This window comes from Mesocricetus auratus, unplaced genomic scaffold (assembly GCF_017639785.1).
Source record: "Mesocricetus auratus isolate SY011 unplaced genomic scaffold, BCM_Maur_2.0 Super-Scaffold_100007, whole genome shotgun sequence".
Classification (NCBI taxonomy): Eukaryota; Metazoa; Chordata; class Mammalia; order Rodentia; family Cricetidae; genus Mesocricetus; species Mesocricetus auratus.
In genome coordinates this window covers 10,683,810-10,698,866 of record NW_024429191.1, presented here as the reverse complement: position 1 = coordinate 10,698,866, position 15,057 = coordinate 10,683,810, and the positions used below count along the sequence as shown (strand labels likewise).

Sequence of the window (15,057 nt, the reverse complement as noted above, 5' to 3'; positions counted from 1 at the left end):
TGGAACTAGCTCTTGTGGACCAGGCTGGTCTCGAACTCACAGAGTTCCACCTACCTCTGCCTCCCAAGTGCTGGGACTAAAGGCGTGCACCACCACCAAATGGCCAGCAACCATTTAAAAAATAATTTTTTTAATATACATTGGTGTTTCACCTGCATGTATGTCTGTATGAGGGGTGTTGGATCCCCTAGAACTACAGTTAAGTTGTAAGCTACCATGTGGGTGCTGGGAATTGCTGTGTTCTCTGGAAGAGCAGCCAGCAACCATTCTTAACAGCTCAGCCACCTCTCCAGCACCTTCCTTTAAAACTAGGGTTTTGTTTTGTGGTCCAAGCTTGTCTTGAGCTCATGGCAATCCTCCTGCCTCATCCTCCTGAGTACTAAGGAGTATAGGTATGTGACACTTAACCTGCTAGGGAGTAGGTTCTTGCCTTGTCCTGTTCCTTGCCTTCTCAGCAGCCAGAAGAGATGTCAGCTGTGGACATGCTCAGTACTCCATTGGCACCTAATCACTGTGGTAGCAACCTGGCTTTTCCTGTACAGACTTGTGTTTCAGAAAGTGTTGACTGTTCAGTGGTCATATGAAGAAACAGCACCTGAGTTCCAGGGGCAGCATCTGAGCCAGCTTGGATGGCAACTTCTCTTTTGGCCTCCTGTCTCAACTTCCCAAACATCCATTATTATAAACTTATGCCATCAATAGCAGCTTATTATCTTTTATTTTTTATCTTTTTGGTTTTTCAAGACAGAATTTCTTTGTATAATAGCTCTGTCTATCCTGAAACTCACATTGTAGACCAGGCTGGCCTTAAACTCACAGAGATCTGCCTGCCTCTGCTTTTGGAGTGCTGGGATTAAAGGCGTGCGCCACCACTACCCAGATCTTATTATCTTTTGTAAAAAACAGTTTCCTTGGCTGACCTTGAACTCTGTAGGCTAGGTTGACCTCATACTCACAGAGATCCATCTGCCTCTGACTCATGAATGCTGGTATGAAACGGCTTGGCCATCACCCTTGGCCAAAATTCCTTTTTTTTTTTTTAATTTATTAGCCAGGCAGCAGTGGCACATGCCTTTAATCCCTGTGCTTAAGGAGGCAGAAGCAGTTGGATGTCTGTGAGTTTGAGGCTAGCCTGATCTACAAATCAAGTTCCAGGGCAGCCAAAGCTGTTACACAAAGAAACCAAAAAAGGGGGGGGCGCTATTTTATGTGACAGGTGTTGTGGAATAGTATTTTAACTAGGCAAAGATGTGTTGCACTTGTTTCTGCTGCATTTGTTTAATTATGTAAAGATGTATTGCTGTTTCACTTTGCCTACATAAGGCACCTGACTGGTCTAATAAAGAACTCAATGGCCAATAGGTAGGCAGGAGAGGGATAGGCTGGGTTTCCAGGCAGAGAAAATAAATATGAGAAATCTAAGCTGGAAAGAAGAACAAGAGAGGGAGGGAACAAGAGAAACATCTAAGGCAAGAAGCCAGGCAGAGAAGCAGTGAAAGTAAGAGATGAAAGATAATAAGCCCCATGGCAAAAGTAGATAAAAAGAAATAGGTTAATTCAAGTTAAGAGAGCTAGCCAGAAACATACCTAAGCTAGGCCAAGCATTTTAAACTCGCAAGTCACTGTGTCATGATTTGGAAGCTGGTTGATGACCCTAAAGAAAAAGCCTGGTACAGAAGTGTGCTGTGGCCGGGCGTTGGTGGCCCACACCTTTAGTCCCAGCACTCGGGAGGCAGAGGCAGGCGGATCTCTGTGAGTTTGAGACCAGCCTGGTCTACAAGAGTTAGTTCCAGGACAGCCTCCAAAGCCACAGAGAAACCTTGTCTTGAAAAACAAACAAACAAAAAGGGTGCTTTGCCTGTTACGTGTGTCTAATGATCACATGTGTGCTTGGTGCCTGTGGAGGTCAGAAGGTGTAGGATCCCCTGAAACCAGAGTTTCACACGGTTGGTTCTAAGTCATCATGTCCGTGCTGGTGTTGGGAACTGGAACCAGCGACAAGTGCCGTGAACTGCTGAGCCAGGTCCCTACCCAGCCCCTCATTTTATCTGTCATCTGACTGTATGCTTAGGAAGTCTGCACAGATAGGTAAAAACTATTCCAAGGTACAGTGTATGTGTGTGACTACAGCACACGTTACTATGGTGTGTGGAGGTCAGGGGACAATGTTCAGAAGTCAGTTCAGGCATTCCACCTTGTTAAGACAGGGTTTCTCCTGTTCCATCGCTTGCTGCTTATTCCAGAACAGCTAGTCCTCGAACTTCTGGACAAATTCTGTCTTTACTTCCTTTCTTACATGAGGAGCCGAGGTGAGGGGTGCGGGGGTGTGTGTGTCTGTGCTGGGGGGATTACAGATGGAAAGCCACAGGAGAGTGAACTCATATCTTAAGGATGACATCGCAAGCGCATTGGTCCCAAATTGTGTTTACTTTTTCAATTTCTTGAAATTGATTACATGGGTTTGTGAACGCATTCATGAAGCGTTCTTGGAGCTGGCCGACAGAGTGCACCTGCGACGCGTTGCCCACCCTGGAATCCGCCGGGTCAGCGCTGTCCGTCGCTGGTTCACGCCTCCAGGATCCCCACTGAGAGGGATGTCCACACAAGAAAGAATCCCTGGAAGAGCAGCTCTGAAGCGGATTTGAGCAGTCATTGGTGAGCCTAAACTCTCGGCAGTGGCTCGGCCCACTCCACAGCCAGGAGGAAGTCCCGCCTCCTAGAACCGCCTACCTGGGAGGGAACCTCGCCCCCGCCGCGTAGATCGCTAATTGGCTGCCCCCGCCCTGCCCCCGGGGAAAGCGAGTCCGAGATTGTACATTCAGGTCGCGTTTCTTCCCTTCGGGGTCTCTGTGAGAGTATCCACCGCCGCCTGATAGATAGTCTGGCCCACCCGAGCTCAGTCATGTCGCCTAAGGCTGGAGTTGTCGCTATCCTGCTGCTTGTCCATGAAAGGGGAGGGGTAGATTTGTGCAATGTTTGACTCTTGATTGGCGAGAATTAGGAAAGGGACGGACCTAAAAGGTTATGATTGATGGGGCATGGCACAAATGCCTTAGCAGCAGTAGCCAATAGGGATGACGAGGGGGCGGGAGGCCAGGGTGTTGCAGATCCGTGAACAGGGCTGTGATGGCTCTGAGGCAGTCTGCCGGAAGCAGTAGGGCAGTAGGTTCGGACGGACAGGGGGAAGTGTCCAATGGCCACAGTGAGGAGGCGGGGAATAGCCAGCCTCCGCAACACTGTGTACGAAACGGCGGGGACGGGACTGACTTGACGGACAAGCGTATAGACCAACGGTGGTGGGAAAGAGGATGCAGGAGCCCAATAGTAGTGGCGAGTGGGCAGGGCGGGGCGACCAGGGGCTCGACGGCGCAGTGTGTGTGTGTGGGGAGACGTGGGGGCGGGGCGACCGTGACGGCCAGTCTGCCAGGCCAATGGCCCGGGGAGGGCCGGCGGAGGGTGGCCAATGGCGGCTGCGCATCCGGGGGCGGGGTTGCGGGGCTGCGCGGTGCTGTGCGGGAAGCGGCGGGCGGCGGCGGCAGCGGCTAGAAGGCTCAGGTGAAGCTGGCGACTGCTTGTCGGGTGCACTGGGGGCGGTGGCCAGCGGGCGAGAGCCTTAGCGTGGAGACCGCACGGCCGCTCACCAGCCTTCGCCCACAGGTCTGGCGGCGGCGCCGTGGGCCGCGGTGCGGCGGGCGGGAGGATGGGCACCCAGGGCAGCCCAGTGAAGAGCTACGATTACCTGCTCAAGTTCCTGCTGGTGGGCGACAGCGACGTGGGCAAGGGCGAGATCCTGGAGAGCCTTCAGGACGGCGCAGCCGAGTCCCCATACGCCTACAGTAACGGTAGGCCGGGTTTGGCGGTGGGCGCGCGGGGCGGAGCGGCCTGGCGCGGGCGCGGGCGGCCTCTGCGCGTGTCGCTGCGGTACCCTCCAGTCCTGCCCTGGAGAGCTGTCGGCGAGCGGGCGCGGGCCGGGGTGGCGGCGACCGTCTAGTAAGAGGACTCAGTGGCAGGTCTTTGGAGTCCCTTGGGGCTTGGAATGGGCCATGTAGCAGATACCGCACGGGGTACTCACCGCACTGCCCCTGAGCTCAGGGACACTGCACCTTGTGCCGGGAGAAAAAACGTCGGCCGCGATGTGATTCTTAACTTCCGGGTGCATGACAAAAAAATACACAAGGTAGATTGCATCACTGGCATTTGCCTGAGCCTGTCTCTTAATTTAGGTATTTAAGGTAAAATTGTAGTTAACAGAAGGTGGGGCTGGATCGCAGGCTCCTGAGTAGGCTGCTGACTCCGGAGGAATTAATGTCCAGTGGGCCTTTCCTTCTTATATCACTGGATTCATTTTACCTTCCTGCTCCCTTCCTGGGTCCCTTTTCTCTACCTCCTTACCTGGTTCTCTGGGGTCTTGTTAATCCTGTCTTGCTGTTCCGAGCACTGGAGGTTTTGAAAATAACAGCTAAGAGTGTGAGCAGTACATCTCCCGCTCTTTGGACTTAGGGCTTCAAGGGTGATGCCCATCAGGACCTTAGTGGAGGACCCTTCCTTCTGAGCAGTGTTTGCTTTTCTCTGTCCCTCCTCCCCAAGCCCCTGCTCTCATCATCAGTCTACAGTAGACATCTTCAAGTGCAGGAAAGGAAGGTCTGTGATTTTATTTTCTGGGGTACGTGAAGGGACCTCTGCACCAGCCAGGCCACCTTGGCTGGATTTGACTGGATGTCCCAGGGTGATAGTTCTGCTCAGATAGGCTTTGGGGTTGTTTTTCCATCAGGGAAGTCTGGAAAGGGATGGACTTGGCTTTGCAAGTGCTCAGTGTTAACTTGTGTTTTGGAGAGTCAGCTTGTGGCCCCTGTCCCAATCTGACCAGCTCCACCAGTTTCAACCACGCATGTACAGACAACCTCCAGTTGGACCATCTTTCCTCATCTCCTCTGTTAACTGTGTATTGCCATATTTCCTGTGACATGCTAACCGAAGTGGGGCCCATAGCACATAAAAAGTACAGAGGTGCGAGACTGCCTGTGGGCACCTTATCCCAGGGTGCCATTCACCAAATGCCTTTACCCTGCAGTCTGGAGCAGAGGGGGAAAGCGTGCCTCAGCTGTAGCAGCGTGTTTCTTGTGTCGGGTTGAAATGCATACAGCACAAGCATCAGGTCTTTGTGGTTGGAGCTTTGGGTCACTGATCTGGGGTGCGTTCTTTACTGAGTGAAGTTGGTGGATCTGAGAACACTTGGGCCTCATAGAAGAGACGTTTAGAAGCAATAAAATAGTTGGTTTTGAAGATTGAGCACAATGTGTTTGCTGTTTGAAAGAGCTGGACTTCTTTTAGAGGATAGGAGAATATTTCATTTTCCTCGTCATTACTAAAAATCTTCAGACTGGGTGGTAGTGGCACACACATTTAATCTCAGTCATTGGCAGGCAGCAGCAGAGGGATCTCTGGTTTCAAGGCCAGCCTGGTCTACAAAGTGAGTTCCAGGATAGCCAAGGCTACACAAAGAAACTCTGTCTCAAAAAACAAAAACAAAAAAAGCAAGAACCCCAAAAGCCAAACCAAACCAAACACCCCTTCAATTTGGGAGCTGGAGAGAGGGTTCAGCAGCACTCAATGGCAGCTCACAACTGTCTGCAGCTCCTAGGTATGACACCCTCACACAGATGTAGTTTAAGCTTTAGGTTTTTTTCAAGGTGTAGGATTCCTCTGATTATCTGCAGAGTGATCCCCACCTGGAAACGGGCCTGCTGCTCCACATTGGCCCCTGTCTTAATCACAGCTGGGTTATTTACCTGTCTTAGTCTTGTCTAGCTTGTTCCTCAGGTGTGAACATCAGCTCTCTCTGACTTCACAAACAAGTGAGTCATCAAAACAGCTTTTTTTTTTTTTTTTAATTAGCACTGGCACCTGAAACAGTGACAGTGTGCTACTGTGGCCACATGTTTAGCATCTGCAGGAGCCCCCAGGTCTGGTGATATAAATACTTGCATATAGATGGATGGATTTGCCTCTGGTTCTGATGTGTGGCCCTGGAATGATAGGCCCGTGTTGGCCTCAAGTCAACCAGCTGGGTATTCACCCTTGAGCCCAGGAAACATTATTGCTACAACACACAAGACTGTCCTTGTTCACGTTGTGGGTTTGAATATCCTCAGTTAAGACAATTACATCTTGCTCTAGCTCCGACAAAGATTGCTAAGTGTAAGGTCCTTCAGAAAAATCCATTGTGATTTATATGCTCATAGCATGAAAGATCCACATCTGTTAATGAGTCCATGGGTGTTGTTTAATTTCTCTGTTCCTTTGGGAGTTAGTGTTTATAGAAGAAAGCTGCAGAGTGATGCCGTTGTCCTTTGAGCCCAGGGAATTGGGAAGGAGGCAGATTACAGGACAAACTGGCATTGGGTTTTGCCATGAATGTTGGAATTTGATGGTTATGGATATGTCTGTGGAATCAGATGATGCATGCACCCTGAAAGAGTTAGGATAATGTGTGCCTATGTCATAGGTCCCTGCTAGAGTCAGTGACCCAGAGGCCAGCAACATTTATGTCAATCCTAGTTCCATGTTTCTTTTCATTTGGGTTGAAGTCCATTTCTCTAAGTGACAGGTTCAAGGGGAATTTTATTTTTATTTTATTTATTTATTTATTTTTGTTTTTTTGAGACAGGGTTTCTCTGTGGTTTTGGAGGCTGTCCTGGAACTCACTTGGTAGACCAGGCTTGGTCTCAAACTCACAGAGATCCTCCTGCCTCTGCCTCCTGAGTGCTGGGATTAAAGGCGTGCGCCACCAACGGCCTGTGCCCCTCTTGCTTTTTTAGTCATCTGTTTCTGAGACAGGGTCTTGGTATATACCTCAAGCTGGTCTTGCACTTGCTATCCTTCTGCCTCAGCCTCCCTAGTGCTAGAATTACAGACTCACTGTCCCTGACCTAAATGTGTATTTCTGAGTGAATGAACAGCCTGTGTACAGCTTCCCTATACTGACTATTACTTGGTGCTGGTCCACATGATCACATTGTAACCCCTCACAGTCCTTTCTCTTCTCTGTCCATGGCTGGACACTTTGGTCTAGATTTTATTGTCAATACTTTGGGGTAACTTATGGGGGGAGTGGCTGCCTTTCTTATGTTAGATGCCCAGGAGGAATAGGAACGGTCACTGTGGTGTAACAGCTAATGTCTCCAGTGTGTGGTTTGTGCCAAGCATGGTGCTGAGTGTGTTTCTCTCTGCTTGTCATTTAATCTTCACCAGAACCATGATTCCCATTTTACAGATGAGGCTCTGAGGAGCACAGACTGCTGTTGTCCTTGGGTGGTATGGTCACTGGGTTTCTGGTTGGCTCTTCTCTAGTCTTCATTGACAGAGAGGTGGCCATACCTCAAACAGTGGAGCAGTGGCACTTTGTGGCTTGCCTCTCTTTACCTTCATTGTTCCTGGGGTTGCTAGGTAGCCACTACTTCTTATTTGAGATTCACACCTTGGAAGACCTGTCCCAGATCCTACCTGACCCAGCAATCATCTGGGAAGCCACATAATCCTTATTGAGAGTTGTGACTTCTTGACATGCTATTATAATTTGTCACAGGCCCTGCAAGTGGTGACTTGCCTGTTCCATTCCCAGAAAAGCATAATGTCCTCCACCATGCCTGAGAATAGCCTAGGCCTTCTCATTGTGTTTGTGCACACCATCACTGGCGCTGGGCATTGGTTCATATTCTGCCCTAGGCATGTAGGTTACCTTCTGTTTCTTTGTTATAACCAGGCCCCTTTTTTTCACCTCTACCACAACCTTCATTCATTTGTTCAGTCATATATTTCTGAATGTCTTACAGTGGACCCGGCTGTAGGCCGGGAATTTTGGGTACAAGGCAGAGCAGATTAGAGACAGTTTGCTTTTATTGAATTTTTATTGTTTATCAGACAGGGTCTCTCTATGTAGCCTTGCCTGGCCTGGAACTCACTGTGTAGAACAGGCTGGCCTTGAACTTGAAGTGATCCTCCTACTTCTGTCTCTTGAGTGCTAAGATTATCACACCTTACTAAAATATTTAATTGTTTTTTTGTTGGTCCTTAGCATTATTATAAGCAGGACCAAATGACACAGCAAATGCTCAAATGCCAAGTACACAGCATAAGCCATCAACTTTCTGGTTATAGTGTGTGGTCACACTTGGGATTGTTACGTTGCATATATAATGCCATCTTTTCCATCAGTGTGATTGTTTGTGGCTTGGAAGTGATCTAAATTTAACATCGTTTCAGGAAGGAAACGGTATCAGTGAGTTAAGAAGTGGGAGGGAAGAACATGAAGGGAAGGAACTAGCCATTGGCAGGTCCTTTTGCCTCCTGTTTATTTTTTTTGAAGATTGAAACTGGAAAGGTATGAATTTGCTAGATCCCTGTGAAGCTGCCCTCACTCAGCCTGAAAGTAGGACACATTGAACAGGAAGCTGCGGAACTGTACATTGGCCAGAGCATTATCATCTCTGCTACCTAAGAATACAGGGAATAGTCTTCAGCATTTAGCATGCTGGTTGAGAGAAAGCTGAAGATGACAAGAAGGAAGGGAAGGTAGGTGGCCAGGCTGATTGTACAAGCTGGTGTTGGGGGCCAGCAGTGAGAAGGTGGTGGAGGCAGAGCATCCACGTGGAGAGGGGCTGGCTAGGCCAAGACCTGTGTCTAGGGGACTGTGCTATGGCAGGGGATTGATGGAAAACTAGGCCCTATGAGTCCTATAGCAATGAATAAGGTAAGCTCAGATTTTGAGCATTAGGGGTAGAGGAGGTATCCTAGTCATCCGGCCAGCCTGGTAATGACAGGTAACTCTCGTGTGCACCAGTGCATGGCTCTTTTGCTGAATCAGAGTATCAAATGCAGCATTTATCGGTGGACATTTGTCTTTCAGAAAGTAGAGAGGATGGGAATGGTAGAGAAGGGAAGACTTGAGCAGGAAGACAATGGGGCAACCAGATGATTTGTAACAGAATATCACCTGTCTACCAAGTGCCAGACATTTAAAAATGGGGGGAGTTGTGCTGGAATGATGGCTGAGCAGTTAAGAACACTTGTTCTTGCAGAGGTTTGATTCCCAGCTCCCACATGGTGGTTCAGCCATCTGTAACTCTACTCTGAGGACACCAGGCATGCAGGTGGTACACATACGTGCATGCAGGCAAAACACTCATACACATAAAAATATAATAAAATAAATAATATCAGGTGGGAAGTGATGTGGGCAAGTTGGGAAGTACTCAAAGTGGCCAGGCCCCCGGAAGGCAATGAGGGAGGAGAGTTGGACTGTGTTTCTGGAGGGGTTTTGTAACCAATGTATGCCATCGGTATTGTGCCAGGGACATTGGGAGCTGCAGAAAGGGCTGTGGTTCACCAGAGTTGATGCTGTGTCTCTGGATGACACAAGAAGCAGATCATCCCTTATCTCCCATGGAGGTAATCCTGAAGCCAAACTGTACAAACTTAAATCTTTGTGTGATGACACATGCCCTTAACTAACTTTGAGAAAGGACATCTGTCCTGAGAGGGATATCCATTTGAAAAAGAGCAGGGCATAGAACTGAGTACTGGATTGGGACAGGTAAACTTCATAGTTTGTGAACTATTTCAAAGAGTAGGCAGCCAAATGCCAGAAGTTCTGGGCTAGTGAGTTAATGTCAGTCTTGGAGGAAGAGCTAAGCCATGTGATAACCATGTGTTTGTGTGCCTAGAGGCCAGGCTGCTGTTTCTGCTCAGGTGTGGCGTGTGTGGGGAAGGTTAGGTTGGATGCTGTCGCTGAAGTGGACCTGGTTCCTTTCACCTAGGCACACTGTTGTGTGTTACTTGGTGCGTGTGGGCATCTTTCCATTGTCCTTAGAAAAGAGTGTTGTTTGTTAACCTTTCGGATCTGCATGACACCTAGATGGGAGGGCAGTTAATAGGGTAAATGCATCAGGATTCAAGATACTTTAAACTTGTGGGAAGCCAGGAAGTGGTGGTGCACACCTTTAATTCCAGCATTTCAGAGGCAGAGGCAGAGGCAGAGGCAGGGGCAGGGGCAGGCAGATCTCTGTGAGTTCGAGACCAGCCTGATCTACAGAGCAAGTTCCAGAACAGTCAAGGCTACACAGTGAAATCATGTCTCAAAAAAAAAAACCAAAATAAAACAAAATAGATTGCAGGTGCAGTGACACTTATCAGGTTGGCCAAGACTCTGTTCTTTAGGTTCAGAAAATCCCTGCTCAAGGAGTGGAGAAAGCTAGGTCACTGCCCAGGCTGCCTACTGTGCCCTGCCCCGCCCCATGCCACCACTTTGCTCAAGGAGTGTGAGTCAGCAGTCTTTCAGGCTGAGATCTACCATACCATTTGTCAGGGGCCATAAGCTCTGGGAACAGATAGAATAGGATCCTGACAGATGAAAGACATTGAATGCTGGTCCATTTTGGATTCTTTGTCTCCTGTACCCACTGATTTCCACCCTGTAGGAATTTTGGATACCAGCGATGTTGTTTTACCTTCTCAGTGGTGAAGTGATAGCCTTCTGTTGCTGCCTCATCTCCTGCCTCACTGCTGTCTTCCTGATGGTGCTCACATAGTGCCCTGCTTGTGGGGCTTCTTTGGGCAGTTCTGGGGTGTGTCCTGAGTACCTGATCACCCTTGCTTTTGGTGCAGTTGATGCCTTAAGTACATGCTTACCCTGCTTTGCCTGGAACTAGCTGTTTCTCCAGAGAGCCTGGCTCTTCTTTCATGGGGATAGGCATTATGCCTTTTACAGGGTTTCATATAGCCCAGGCTGGCCTCAAAGCTCCATGTATAGGTAAGAATGGCCTTGAACTCTTTGTTTTATTTTTTGGTTTTTACGAGACAGGGTTTCTCTGTATTGTTTTGGAGGCTATCGGTCCAGCCCGGCCTGGAACTCACAGAGATCCGCCTGCCTCTGCCTCCCGAGTGCTGGGATTAAAGGCATGTGCCACCACCGCCCGGCCTTTTTTTTTTTTTAACTCTTTGTTTTTTAAGACAGGTTTTTCTCTGTGTAACAGCCCTAGCTGTCCTGGAAGTAGCTTTCTAGACCAGACTGGCCTCAAACTCACAGAGATCTGCCTGCCTCTCAGCTTGGCCTTGAGCTCTAAATCCTCTTGTTTTCATTATCCCAAGTGCTGGAGTTATGGGCATGTCCTACTACAGCTAGCTTATTATGCTACTTTCTTAGGTGAATCTTATTCAGTAGGGAATACTTACAAAATACTACTATTCATAGTAGCAAATGCAGTGTGTACAAAGCATAGGAATGGCAAGGTGAAATCTATCTAATCTTGAGTTTAAGAAAAAACACTTTTTAAAGAAATTGTTTAATTGAGCCTTTTGGAAGGACTTTGGGATCTAAGATTCCACAGGTAGTAAAACATAGTTCACGAGCAAGTGAGTAATACCAAGGGTGTTGCCTGTGTGAACAAAAGGACTATAAGTCCAGTCAGAGGTCTGCAGTATTTCTGGACCTTAAGTCTGTGGGAAGAGGCCCTTGGGGAGCACGAAGCCCAAGGCCTGCTCTCCTTCACACTTCACTGTCTTCACAGGGCTCTCTTCCTTTTGCTGAAGCTGAAGCCTTCTTTAAAATCCCCATTGTTTAATAAATATTTGCTCACTGCTCACATGAGAGACTAGAGATAGTAGTTCCCATATGTAGAGCTGGCTTGGCATTTAAAACACATAGCGCCATGAGACTGGAGAAATGACTCAGTAGTTAGGAGTGCACATCCCAAGAAAAGGACCCAAGTTCAGTCCTCAGCACTCACATCAGGCAGCTGCGTATTACTCCAGCCCCTGGGCATCGAGTGCTTCTGGCCTTTGTGTGCCAGCACCCACACACATAAGCAAACAGCAAAAACCAACTCATGGCATTGAAAACCGTTGTTTTAGAGGCAGGGTCTTGCTATGTAGCCCAGGCTGGCCTTAGAGTTATTGTACAGCTTATGTTGGCCTTGAAGTCACAGTAGTCCTTCTACCTCAGCCTCCCTAGTACTGGGTTTACTAGGCCTAACACAAAATTTGATTTTTCTTCCTATAGCCATATGTTACATAATGATATGTGTATATATTCACTAGGTGTGCTTTCTTTCCTTCTTTCTTTCTTTCTTTTTTTGAGACAGGGTTTCTCTGTGTAGCTTTGGAGCCTGTCCTGGCACTCACTCTGGCCTTGAACTCACAGAGATTTTGCTGTTTCTGCCTCCAGAGTGTTGGGATTAAAAGCTAATGCCACTACCGCCCAGCCAAGAAAAAAAAACATTTAAAAAAAATTTTAACCTTTTATTTCATTTGTATGGGTGTTTTGTCTGCATGTATGTCTGTGCACCACGTTTAGTCAGTGTCTGTGGAGGCCAGAGGAGGGTGCTGGATCCCCTAGAACTGGAGTTATAGATGGTTGTGAACTGCCCTGTATGGGTGCTGGCAATTGAGCCCAGCCATTGGAAAGAGCAACAGTGCTCTTAACCTTGAGACATCACTACGGTTGTATTTGGGATTTTGTGATGCTTGCCTTGCTTTGCTTTGCTTTGTTTTATTTTGAGACAGGGTCTCACTGTGTGTCCAGAACTAACCTGGAATTCAGATCCACCTGCTTCTGCCTCCCAAGTACTGAGATTAAAGACCTGCACCATCATAATCAGCTGGCACATGCCTGTAATTCCAGCAGTCTGGGAGCAGAGGTATTTTGAGGCTAGCCTGATTTCTGGTCTGTAGAGTGAGTATCAGACTAGCTAGGGTTACAAAGTGAGACACTGTCTCAAAAGAGAGACAGAGACAGAGCAAGCAAGCTGTGCTAGAAAACAGTCCAGGGTTTTCTTTTTTTAATTTGTTTAGTTTTGTTTTTTCAAAACAGGGTTTCTCTTTGTAACAGCCCTGACTTTCCTGGAACTCACTTTTTAGATCATGCTGGCCTCAAACTCACAGAGATCCACCTGCCTCTGCCTCCCAAGTGCTGGGATTAAAGGTGTGTGCCACCAACGCCCGGTTAGGCTTTTTATTAAAGGCATTAAATTAGCTGCAAATAAGCAAAAGTAAATCTGCTCAGTAGCAAAAGTGTTTAGAACTCAGTGGTCTAACCACCTCATTGCCAGTGAGGCTAAGTCGCAAGAATCAAAAGACATATTCTAAAAACCTGCACAGGGGACCAGGGAGCTCAGGGCTTTTGAGTTTAAGAGTAGTGCAGACAAAGCACTTCTCATTTTTATTATTAAAACAAGAAAAAGCCAGGCGGTGGTGGCGCATGCCTTTAGTCCCAGCACTCAGGAGGCAGAGGCAGGCAGATCTCTGTGAGTTCGGGACCAGCCTGGTCTACAAGAGCTAGTTCCTGAACAACCTCCAAAGCAACACAGAGAAACCCTGTCTCAAAAACAAACAAACAAAATAAATAAAACGAGAAAAAACATGAAGTGACATTTATAGTTCAGTTAAGCAAATAGAAGTATAGTGAGGGAATGCACCTGCTGTTATGTCTTATCATCTTTGCTCATGTGAAAAAAGCCAAGACTATTCCTCCCAGGCCTTTGCCTTTCTCACAGAGATAATGTGGACATGGCAAGGCATTCCCTTCATGTCCTTGCTTTCAAGTGCATTCACTTATCAGAGTTTATGCAAATCTTTCGGAAAGGCTACCTTGTAGGAAGAGCATTCTGCATTCTGCCCCACCCACAGTTCACAGTAAGTTCACAGCTTTCTTACACAGGCTCCCACACACAGTGAAAAGGTCCTAGAACTTATGGGAACCAGATCAGAGTATATGCACACTAAGTACGTCTCAGACCTGTGCTGCTAGGACAGTCTGGTCACTGGAAATACTTCCCTGTTCCAGGGCAGCTATTCAGGACCACATGTACAGTGTATAGAGAGGAGACGATAATGGAAAATGATAGAAACAGGTTGAACCCTAAACTCAGCTGAAGGGTGTGTTTACCCATAAAGCTAGTCAGACACTAAAGCTGGTGACTCACAGAGCTCGAGATGTGTGGGTGTACTTCTAAGGGAGCAGCCATGTATCAGCATCCCAGAAATCCTTCTCTTTGACCAGTAATTAGGACTCTGTCCTATGGAAATAAATGCTAGTTACAATAGAGGGAACCAAGACTTTTTGTTTTTAAATAAAAGTGAAAAATAAATGGCCTGAATGCCTCAATGGAACATGTGCTTATATTCATAGGGTGAACTATGCAACCTTTGAAAGTTCTTTGTTTTGTTTTGTTTTGTTTTGTTTTGTTTTGAGACAGGGTTTCTCTTTGTAACATCCTGGAACTGTCTTTGAAGACCAGGCTGGCCTCGAACTCACAGAGATCTGCCCACTTTTGCCTCCCCAGTGCTGGGATTATAGGTGTGTGTCATCGCCACCACCAGGCAAATGTTTTTTTTTGTTTGTTTGTTTGGTTTTGTTTTTAAACTTCTTTTTTAAAGATTTATTTATTTATTATGAATACAACATCCTGCCTCCATGTATGTCTGCAGGCCAGAAGAGGGCACCAGATCTCATTACGGATGGTTGGATCTTCAGAAGATCCAACATTTTTCTGACCTCAACAGACACTGCACAAACCTGATACACAGACATGCATGCATGCAAAAATACTTATACAGATAACATAAACCTTAAAAAGTCAGAACAGCTTAAAGGAGGTACATGCCTTTAATTCCAGCACTCAGGAGATCCATCATGGAGACCAGGCTAGCCTTGAACTCAGAGATCTGCCTGCCTCTGCCTCCTAAGTACTGGGACTAAAGGTGTGTACCACCATGGAGATCCACCATGGAGTGGAGATTGGGTGGGGGACTGGGGGACCTGGGGGGGAGGAGGGGAGGGAGAGGGAGCTGGGATTGACATATGAAACAAGCTTGTTCTTAACTTAAATACATAAAAAAATACAAAAAAAAGAACCACATGATAGGAGAAAACTGATTCCCCTTCTGACCTCCATATGTGTGCTGTGACATGTTCATGTCCTCGCCCCTCATATGTACACAATTAATAAATGAAAAAAATTAAACATAAATGTGTAAGATGAGAGACTGTTGGTTTAGGAGGCA

The 15,057-nt window shown here is 47.4% G+C and overlaps 1 protein-coding gene and 1 long non-coding RNA gene across 2 annotated transcripts in view; one reads left to right on the top strand and one right to left on the bottom strand.

The window, feature by feature from the left end:
• Positions 1-2,408: 2,408 nt before the first annotated feature.
• LOC121141270 lies at positions 2,409-3,837 on the bottom strand. Its single transcript, XR_005878136.1, has 2 exons — positions 3,740-3,837; positions 2,409-3,584 (listed from the first exon to the last, which is right to left on the bottom strand). It is a non-coding gene; the product is annotated as an uncharacterized LOC121141270 (long non-coding RNA).
• Positions 3,500-15,057, top strand: part of Rab40c (RAB40C, member RAS oncogene family) — a 29,196-nt gene continuing 17,638 nt past the window's right edge. Inside the window, exons 1-2 of the mRNA XM_040748368.1 lie at positions 3,500-3,555; positions 3,658-3,842. Coding sequence (XP_040604302.1) covers positions 3,701-3,842 — 142 coding nt within the window. The 5' untranslated portion in view covers positions 3,500-3,555; positions 3,658-3,700. The remainder of the gene's footprint in view (positions 3,556-3,657; positions 3,843-15,057) is intronic.